The following is a 10,528-nucleotide window of genomic DNA, read 5'->3' on the forward strand; positions in this document are numbered from 1 at the left end:
ACACAGGCTTTCCTTTGAGCCTTTCAAAACTCCTTTCCAAGGCACTGCGCCTACTGTGCCCAATGGATGAGTTATTTTGTCCATTTCTTATCCTCCAGTCCGATTGTTCCAACAATAGTCAGGTAGTCATGGCACCTGATCCTGCCTTAACTGTTTGGCTGAGGCCTCAGTTTTCTCATCTATACAGTGAGTGAAAGTAATGCCATTATTGTGTGCAGTCAGGGTGGAGAAGGTGAGCAGATAGCATAAGTAAACCTCCCAGCATATAGCTAGGCACAGAGTAGGTGTGCAACAAAAGTTAGCATCTTTCCTTCCTTCAAATACCCTCCTCCACAAAGTGTAGCGGGGGGTGGGGACAGCAACCTCGGTGGTGGGACAGAGCCCGCAGTGTCCCAGTATCCTATGATTTCCTCGCCCGACCCTGGGAATCAGCATCTCAAAATAAACACACAAGCGCCGCTAATCGCCAGCTCCGAAACAAAACAGCGCTGCACTCGGGGATCTGGGCGAAATCAGCCCTCCCTCCTCCTTTGCCGCCGCCCTCCTTCCTCGCGCTGCTCCGCTCGCTCAGCTCAGCTCGGCTCAGCTCAGTTCCGCGCAGCGCAGCTGCCAAGCCAAGGCAGGCACGGTCTCCGGGCTCCGAGCTCCCGTTCCCGCCCAGGCTCTGCCAGGTCTCCGCGGGGACCCCTTCGGGCAGGAGTTGCGTGGCGAGGGCCTGCGGCAGGAGCACAAAGTTGGGGGCCCGCGAGGATGAGGCTCTCCCCGGCGCCCCTGAGGCTGAGCCGGAGTCCAGCGCTGCTGGCCCTGGCGCTGCCCCTGGCCGTAGTAGCGCTGGCCTTCTCCGACGAGACCCTGGACAAAGTGCCCAAGTCGGAGGGCTACTGCAGCCGCATCCTGCGCGCTCAAGGCACGCGCCGCGAGGGCTACACCGAGTTCAGCCTCCGAGTGGAGGGCGACCCCGAATTCTATAAGCCGGGAACCAGCTACCGCGGTAAGTGGCCCAGAGTGGCGTTTGGGGGCGCGGGCCCCGGGCCCCCGGAGGGCGCCGACCGCGCGGGACCGGAGGAGGGCGCACAGTCCCCGGGCGCACGGTGTCTGCGCAGCCCGGCAAGGACCCTTCTGTCCTGGCTATCCTCAGCCCTTTGGAGCTGTGAGCCAATTCCCAAGCCAGTTCCTGGCCGTCGCGGGGCCCTCTGCCAGGGGAGGCAACCCCCATTTCCGATGCGCGGTTCCCGGGTGTGGGCTATAGCGAAGCAACGCGTCCACACCGGCCTGGCTGGGAAGGAACCGGCTGGGTCCGGGAGAACAGTGGAGACCCGCCTCTCTCCAGATCCGTCTCTGGAGTGGAGGGGACCTGGTTTCTCCCAGTTGGATCCCAAGCAAGGTGGTGAAGTCCGGCTTTGCCCGCTTCCATTCCTGGAGGAGAAGACATCAGCTTCTCTCTGACTGACATCCCAGCGGAACCCTCACTCCAGTTTTCCCCGACAGATCCCTTCAGAAAGAGGGACTTGAAGCTTCCCCTTGAACTGGGCATGGGAAGGAGGGAAGAGCCTGAAGCTTTTCGGAAGGGTCTCTGGACAGAACTCCCAATATTTTCCAGGCAAGGGAGATGACCCTGGATTTCTAGGACCCCCCAGTGGACCGGGCCTTCAGTGTAGCCTCGAATAGGAAAGGGGAACCCGGTGAAGATGGAAAGGGACGCCCAAATTCCCGAGGTCTGCTCCCTGGAGGGCGGGGGACCGTGGCTCCGGAGGATCGGTGCCCCAGGGACCGTGCCCAAGCGCCTCAGCCCAGAGCAGGCATTCAGGAGCGCAGGGAGGGGATGCCCGAGCAGCTGAGCGCCTTCTGGGCATGACGGGCATCTCCATGGCACAGACCTGACCAGGGGCAGGGAGGGAAGCCTACCTGGTTTCACCTGTCTCCCTCCCCCCCCCGCCCCACTTCCCCAGCAGGCGGGGAGCGACAGGGAGCATGTCTCCCCACTTCTACCCTGTCCTAAGTCAACTCTGGCACCGAGCAGGGGAAAGTGGGTTGTTGGGGGCATCTAGTGGGGCGAATGGGTTCACAGCCACCGCCCGCCCTTCCACACCCGCCTCCCCGGTTCCTAGAGTTTGGAGGGAGGAGGCGGTGGGAGCGACACGGGAGAAAGTTTGGGGCAGTGTCAGCGGGCGCCCGGGCCGCACAGGCGACCCGGAACCAGGGGCCACCCTTTTCCGGACGCTTCTCCCGTTTCTCCGGGGATCCCCGACTTTCTCCACCGGGAGCTACCCAGAGCCGGCTGCCGTGCGCCCTTGGCAAGTGGGGGCGCTCAGCGCTTGACAAGCAGCCGCCAGGACCCGGGGCGCGCGGGTTGGCGGGATGGTCGGGACTTCGCGGCGGGGAGAAGGAGGTTGGGTGGAGGACGTGCGACCCAGCGACCCAGCGCTGGGGGGACCGGGCTGGGCTGGCGCGCAGCTGAAGGAACTAGGCCTGCAGCTGGGAAACAGCCAATGCCCTCAGTGGACCCGGGGGCAGCGGGAATTGGTCTCTTTATCCCTCCCCCAATCGGAGAATCTGCGTTCTCTTGGGAAATGGCCCCAGATCCACGTGGCAGGGAAGGATGTGGCTCTGGAGTCAGAGGGACTTGGATTGAGTAGCTGTACGACCTTGTTCAAGTCCTTAATTTCTCTGGGCCCATTCTCCAGCTGTGAATATAGCTGTTTATCCAACCTCTCTGTGTGCCTGTCCGGAATGAGTTTACAAAGATGAGTGTGCCTGAGGTCTTCAATACATGTTAGTTTGAGTTAGACAGCCTTTATTAGTTTAATAATTCAGATTGGTTTTGTTGTGTGTGTGTGTGTGTGTGTGTGTAAAAGTAGGTTTTTCTCAGTACTCCACCTGTCTAATCTACCGTGAATAGCAGTTTTCTGGTCTTCAAGAATTAATTGAATAAATGAATGATTGATTGCTCCCTGGTAGAAGCCTTGCCTAAAATTGTTCCTAATTTAAGCCCAGGAGGATGTGTGTGTGTGTGTGTGTGTGTGTGTGTGTGTGTGTGTGTGTGGTTTAGACCAGTATGGGGCCTAGGCCAAGTGCCCTACAGGTGCCCTATGTGGCATTTCTTCCCAATCCTCCCAGTTTGGCTGAGCACTGGCCAGGGCCCCAGAACAGGGAAGGAGGTGCCTCAGGTATTCACCTGGGCCACGGGGTTCCCTGATTGCCTAGGTGTCCATGGCCGGGCGGTGGGAACTGGGGCTGGGGGCGAGGGGAGAACTAGACTTTCACGCTACGGTTATTCCAGCCTCAAATGTGAGTTAGCCTTTTGGACTCGGAGGCCCCCACTCAGGCTATGAGACAGGCAATCATCCTTCTCCTTGCTGGTGGCTAAGAAATCTTGAAAGAAAGACCTTGCAGAAACCACACTGAGGCCTTCTGTGATTAGCAAACCCGATTCCGCCACTCAACGTTAGGAAGAAAGGGGTGCTGACCTAGTTTGACATTTTAATGTTGGCTTTTACTTTCTTAGAATAATTGTGCGAAAAGTAAGTCTAATGCATTCTTCCTGGAGTATTGACTTAGGGCTGTGGAAATGAACATTCCCCTGGTGTTCTGTTTGCTTTTTTTTTAAAAAAAACTTTTTCCTGAATTAGGGCCCCTCACAATCCTTGGAATCAATCCTTGGCTTGTTTTCCTGCCGCAAATCTTTGTCCCCAGTATTCCAGTCCACCCCCAAATAGGTTCTGCTCTCCATGCTCCCCACCCCAGCATAGCCTTCAGGCTTTCTGGACTGGAATGAAATGGCTCCTGTTTATTGCAAATGTATTGAAACATACGGTTTCTTCTCAATTGTCAGGATCCAATTGAGATTATTATTCAGCTTTTCCGAGTTGTTAGTACTATATTGACTTCCCTCTCTCTCCCACCACTTCTCTCCCTCCCTCCTCCCCATCTGGGTCCCTCTGCAATAATTGTGCTTTAGAAAGCCCTGAAAGGCCTGCTCTGTTTCTGACCAGGGCCCCCTTTGAAAAGGAGATTACAGTGATTAAAAATAACAAGTGGAGGATCCTCAAGGGGGCATTGCTTCTGGGAGGACAATTTGCAGGACCAGCCATTCCCAGATCACAATTCCAAGCCAAGAAGAGGAAAATCAGCTGCAATGTTCAAGAATTGATTGAAAATAAAAGAGCTTCCATTGTCTGATTTATTAGGTCTGTTTATTAGGAAAATAAAGCCAGACCCTGGCTAATGAGAGTGGCTTTTCCTCGATGCTCTTTAAAGGGAAATTTCAAGGAACTTGATGGGAAAAGAATGTCTTGTTGAAATTTGAAAAGCTTCTCCGACTTCAAACATAATTGGGGGATTTATTCTAAACTGGGAGGTTTGGAGACCTCCAGAGTTGCTTTGCCTTGTCTTTCTCTGTCCTCTGGGGCACACACCACCTCAGCCTGGGAGACAGAGCACAGGCTTTGATATTGGCTGAATCTGTTTCAACTCCTGCTCAATCACGTAAGTACTTGGTGACCTCAGGCAGGCCGCTCCACCTCTCTGACCCACAATTTCTCCAACTGTAAAATGAGACTTCCCGCACCCCACCCCCCAGTGTTGCTGCGAGAATTAGAAATCATCCTTGTCAAAAGAAAATGGTCACACAGTAGGTGCTAAAATAAATATATGTTATGAGATGATTATTTTAGAAATAGGAAAATACTTGGCAGTGAATATCGCATCAGGCATTGTGTTAAGTGCTTCCTACTCATCTCACATCTTAGTTCTTGGAGTACTTTGAGGTGGTTTATTCTTCTTATTTTTGCATATGAGAACACTAAGTCTTAAAGAGTTTAGTAAGTTGCCATAGTCACACAGCTAATAGTCAGCAGAGTCAAGGTAAAAGTTCAGGGATGACTGCCCTGGCTCGTGTGGCTCAGTCGGTTGGGCATTGTCGGGTACACCGGGAGGTTGCTGGTGGATTCCCCATCAAGGGCACATGTCCAGGTTGCAGCTCAGACCCTGGTGGGGGGAGTATAGGAGGCAGCTGATCTCTCTCTCTCTCTCTCTCTTCTCTCTCTCTCTCCCTCCCTCCCTCCCTCCCTCTCCTCCCCATCCCCTCTCCCCCTCTCCCTTCTTCTCTCTCTAAAAATCAATAAACTATTCTTTAAAAAATATTCAGGGATGTCTGGCTCCTAAATCTGTGCTCTGAACCAGGCTTCTATACAGATTCAATGAAATGAATTGAGAGTAGAAAGAATTCTCTCGGCTACCCTCAGCCTTCTGGATCTGTCTTCATTGAAGAAAAACAGCAGCAGCAAACCAAGATAATAACTGACGTATCTTGGGACACAAAGTATGAAGTACTAGGTCCCTATTTACATTTGCTTTTTTTCTTGTTATAGACTTCAGTTTTGCATTTTCCCATAAACCAGAGGATTAATTTAGAAACATGAAGAACCTTGTCAGTCTTTAGCCAATTCCTTTTGTTTGTGGGGAAACAGAAACAAATTGGATAGGAAAAAAGAAACTAATTTGACTATTGTTTTATTTTCACATGAAGATGCTATATGATCATGCCTGTAAAATTATATGTTTGAAAAGTATGTAGGTATAATCCGAGAAATTTAAGCAGGATGGGGTCTTTTAAATGAACTCTTATCTAGTTTTACTTTATTTTTATTTTATTTTTTACTTTTATGGATTCTTTATTCTTTTTTTAAATTTTATTTTATTGTTTAAAGTATTACAAATAGTAGTACATATGTCTCCTTTTTTTCCCCATTGACCTTCCCCCGGCCTCCCCTGCCCCCCCGGCACATGCCCTCACCCCACATCTCCCAGTGTCTTGTGTCCATTGGTTATGCTCATATATCCTTTCTGATGGTGTTTCTAAGTCACTCCTCCCACCTCTCCTCTTTTCTTGTACATTACCCCCTTTCTTTTTAAAGAAAAATTTTGAGGTATAAATGATTTAATATTTGTATAACTACAAAATGATTACCCCAATAAGTCAATAGTTACCATTTGTTATTATACATAATTACAAATTATTTTCTCTTGATGAGATCTTTTAAGAGTTATTTTTACCCTCGCTGGTTTGACTCAGTGGATAGAGCATCAGCCTGTGGACCAAAGGATCCCAGGTTCGATTCTGGTCAAGGGCACATGCCCAGGTTTCGGGCTTGATCCCCAGTAGGGGGTGTGTGGGAGTTAGCAGATCAATGATTCTCATCATTAATGTTTCTACCTCTCTCCCTCTCCCTTCCTCTCTGACATCTATAATAAAAATACATTTTTTTAAAAAAAGAGTTACTCTCTTTGCAACTTTTAAATATACAATACAGTTTGATTAACTATAGTCGCCATGCTGTACATTACAACGTCAGGATTTATTTATTTTATAACCAGAAGTTTGTATTTTTTGACCACTTGACACATTTCATCAACGCCCTCTTCCACCCTCTTACCCACTCTGGTATCTACCAATTTGTTGTCTGTATCTATGAGCTTGGTTTTGTTGTTGTTGCTTTTTTTTTTTTTTAAGAGTCTACATATGTGAGATCATACAGTATTTTTCTTTTTCTGTCTGACTTATTTCACTTAGTATAATGTGCTCAAGGTTCATTCATGTTGTCATAAATAGCAAGATTCCACTCTTTTTTATAATGGAATAGTAGTATTCCATTATACATACAGGGTTAGCAAAAGTAGGTTAGCAAAAGTTTGTTTGTATGGAAAAAATATAATACTTATTAAATAATAATACAAGAACAAACTCTGTGTTTTGCATACTCACAACTGTAAACCTACTTTTGTTTCACTCTGTATGTACCACATTTTCTTTATCCATTATCCATCAGTTGATACTTCCTTAATTTTTTTGTTATTAATCCTCATCCTGAGGATATTTTTCCATTGATTTTTAGGGAGAGTGGAAGAGAGGGAGGAAGACAGAGAGAAACATTGATGTGAGAGAAACACATAGACTGGTTGCTTCCCACACGAGCTCCGACTAGGGCCCGGGCCAGAGAGGAGCCTGCAACCGAGGTACGTGCCCTTGACTGGAATTGAACCCAGGATCCTTTGGTGATATAGGCTGATGCTCTATCCACAGAGCCAAACCAGCTAGGGCCATCAATGAACACTTAAATGAGGTTGTTCCCATGGCTTGGCTGTTGTAAATAATGTTGCAATAAACATGGATGTTCAAATATCTTTTCAAATTAGTTTTTTCATTTTCCATTTTCTTCTTTTTTATTATTCAAATTTATTTTTAACCTTTGTCGCCCTTTGATAAGTATTTAATTCAAATTGATAATAAAAATTAAAAGATGCATAGTACATATTTAAGTGCTTAATGGTCGTGGAGACTGTTTATTATTTTTAGTTTCATGAAATGCAAAAAAGAAAAACATGCAAAAAATGAAAGTATATCAAATTGTAATTTTCCAAGGTTTAAAACTTGAGTACTTCTGTATACATAGATATTGTTATTCCTTCTGTCTTGTTGCTTCACCATCATCTAGCACTCTTTGTCCAATATGTAGCCATGAGTCACAGCACTGAAATGTGGCTAATCCGAATTGAGATATGCTGTAAGTGTAAAATGCACATTTGTTGAATAATTAGTATGAATAAAGAATAAACTTCTCATTAATAATTTTATATTGATTACATATTGAAGTGAAAATTAGATGTATTAGGTTAAATGAAATATGTTGTTAAAATTAAAGTTATTTGCTTTACATTTATTCCTACTGGATATCTGTTAACAAAGAAAATTAATTTCACCTGGCTTAGGCTTATTTCTATTGGACAGTACTGTTTTAGAATGTTCCTATCAGCATAGATATAGCCAGCTCATTTACCACCCTTCTGAGCTCCACTCAGCATATAGGCAGGGAATGAAAGTAGAGCTTTCTTTTAATGATGTGACCAAGAAATTGCACCCAGAACTTTGAAACACACTCCATTGGTAAGAATTTAGTCATGTGGTTACATCTAGCTGCAAGGGAGCCTGGAAAATCTAGCATTTAGCTGGACAGACACATGCCCAGCTAAAACTTGGAGGAGGAATTTATTTTTTCATAAGGATGAAGATGAAAATTGAATTAGGAAGACAACTGGAGGTCTTTGCCACATGTTTTAATGCACAGTCATGTAGAAACACAATATTTCATGTTCTTGCACTGACAGGTAGGTCATCTATATGGATCTCCTCAATAGCATGTGAAGTTGATATAATTGCTGCCTAAACCAGTAGGTGAAGAAGAGTGTGTGTGTGTGTGTGTGTGTGTTTTAATAGGTTTCATACTGAAAAGACAGAAAGGGGCCAATATGTTGGAGTTCCTGTTCCGTCCCATCCTCTCCCTCAATAAAGGAGGAAGCTGCAAGGAAAGAAAGAAGTGAAGGTACAATTGGATAAAACAAGAAAATGGCCCAACTGGGTGTGGCTTAGCGGTTGAGCACTGATCCAGGAACCAAGAGGTTACAGGTTTGATTCTGGTCAGGGCATGTGCCCGGATTACAGGATCAGTCCCCAGTAGGAGCCATGCAGGAGTCACCTGATTGATGATTCTCTGTCATCATTGATGTTTCTCCCTCTCCCCTCCTCTCTGAAATCAATAAAAATATATTTTTAAAAATGCACACATGTGTTGAGAGAGAGAGAGAGAGAGAGAGAGAGAAGTACAGACTTAGCAGACACCAGAATGGAAAATACCAAATCTGTAGAAAGTGTAAGAGGCATGGAAGAAGATTTCTTTTGAGAAGAAGAAGAAGAAGAAGAAGGAGAAGAAGGAGAAGAAGGAGAAGAAGGAGAAGAAGGAGAAGAAGGAGAAGAAGGAGAAGAAGGAGAAGAAGGAGAAGAAGGAGAAGAAGGAGAAGAAGAAGAAGAAGAAGAAGAAGAAGAAGAAGAAGAAGGGGAAGAAGGGGAAGAAGAAGGAGAAGAAGAAGAAGAAACAACATTGGGATATACATTCAGAATGAAGACAAAATAAATAATTTGAGTACAGTGGAGTTGAATCTTAGATAGATTCAAGAGGCACTAGGGAAAGCCAAAATCTCATAAATCAAAATTATTCCTTAAAAATCCTTTGAATTTGTACATTAAATATAGCATGGATACTAGATTCAACCTAGCCTTATTTATGTTCCCCTCCAGATGATTTGTTAGTGGGGAATAGAAACCAATGGACATTTCTCAGTAAGGCCAGCACTCCTGGTTCTTTCAGCACTGGAAGAGATCAATGTTTCTTAAGTTGAGTACTGGAGTGTGTGTGTGTCTCTGTGTGTGTGTGTGTGTGTGTGTGTGTGTGTGTGTGTGTGTGTGTGTTTCATTTGTCTTTAAACACTGACATGAAAGATCTGAAATCCTCACTATATGCAGGAGTGAGGGAACCATGCTCATTCAAGCACATAATGGAGTAGCAAGTGGCCCAAATTATCTAAAGTGTTATTTCCTCTCTTCCCCCCCTCCCGCCCCCCCAACAGTGGATAGTGTGTTTGAATATATATCAGGGAACTCACTACATCACATATAGCTTTCTATGTGTCTGGCCAGCTCTTACTAGTATGACATTATTACTAGGTGTCTTGGCTAGGCTGGAATTGAGGATAAGATAGGAAGGGTCTGGGATTAGATGATATCACCAAAAGTCCTTTGCAAGCTCTGCATAGACAAAGCTTCTAACTTTCACAGAATAATAACTGCTATGAAAAGTGCAGAAACTTAAACAGAGGCCTACTCACATCTGCTGGTTTGCGGAGGCACTGGAGATCCGAGGGAAATAACTTGAATCCAGTTTACAGTTGTGGTTCAGAGATTTGAAAATATCTCAAATATGAGAGAGAGGAAGGGTTCCAAGCACAAACCATTGTGTGTGGGGGATAGGGGTAAAGGCAGGTGGTCAGACTCCGAAGCAGACCATAAACACTAAATGTTGATTCTAAGTGCTACAGGAAGCTATTCTGATGCTCTTCCTCTTTCTTCCCTCTTCCTTTTCTCCTCATCCTTCTTCATTTTTTTTACTTTTTTCTTCTCCTTCTCCTCAAAACAGCAATACTGCCCTTTGAATTTTCTAAACACAACAGGTTCATTTCCACCCCAGGGCCTTTGTACGTGCTCTCTTCCGTGTCTGGATTGCTCTTTGTACGACTCACTCCTTGTTGTTTAAGTTTTGGCTCAGATATTATCTCTTTAAAGAGGCCCCTCTGACCATCAATTTCTGTTTCCCATTACTTTTGCCTGATTTTATTTCTTCATATACCTTAACAACTCTCTGAAATGATCTTATCATCTGCTTCCTCGAGCTAGCATACAAGCTTTATGAGATTCAAGGACTGTGTCTTATTGCCATTCTATTTCTAGCACTCCGAACAGCGTGTGGCTATACCAGGCACTAGATCCTTATTTGTTGAAAAAAAAATAATGTATCATTTAAACCCCAAGAACCCAGGTGTGAGATCTCCCTCTAAGAGAGCTGGATGGAAGGAAAGAAAAATGTTTTTCTCTCTGCCAGAGAGAGAGAGAGAGAGAAAGAGAGAGAGAGAGAGAGAGAGA

The 10,528-nt window shown here is 45.8% G+C and overlaps 1 protein-coding gene across 1 annotated transcript in view; it reads left to right on the top strand.

Annotated features, from left to right (window-relative positions):
* The first annotated feature begins 458 nt into the window (after nucleotides 1–458).
* The window catches only part of SPON1 (spondin 1), a 267,507-nt gene continuing 257,437 nt past the window's right edge, over nucleotides 459–10,528 (top strand). Inside the window, exon 1 of the mRNA XM_006773190.2 lies at nucleotides 459–991. Coding sequence (XP_006773253.2) covers nucleotides 751–991 — 241 coding nt within the window. The 5' untranslated portion in view covers nucleotides 459–750. The remainder of the gene's footprint in view (nucleotides 992–10,528) is intronic.

Source organism: Myotis davidii, unplaced genomic scaffold (assembly GCF_000327345.1).
Source record: "Myotis davidii unplaced genomic scaffold, ASM32734v1 scaffold946, whole genome shotgun sequence".
In the NCBI taxonomy this organism is placed as follows: domain Eukaryota; kingdom Metazoa; phylum Chordata; class Mammalia; order Chiroptera; family Vespertilionidae; genus Myotis; species Myotis davidii.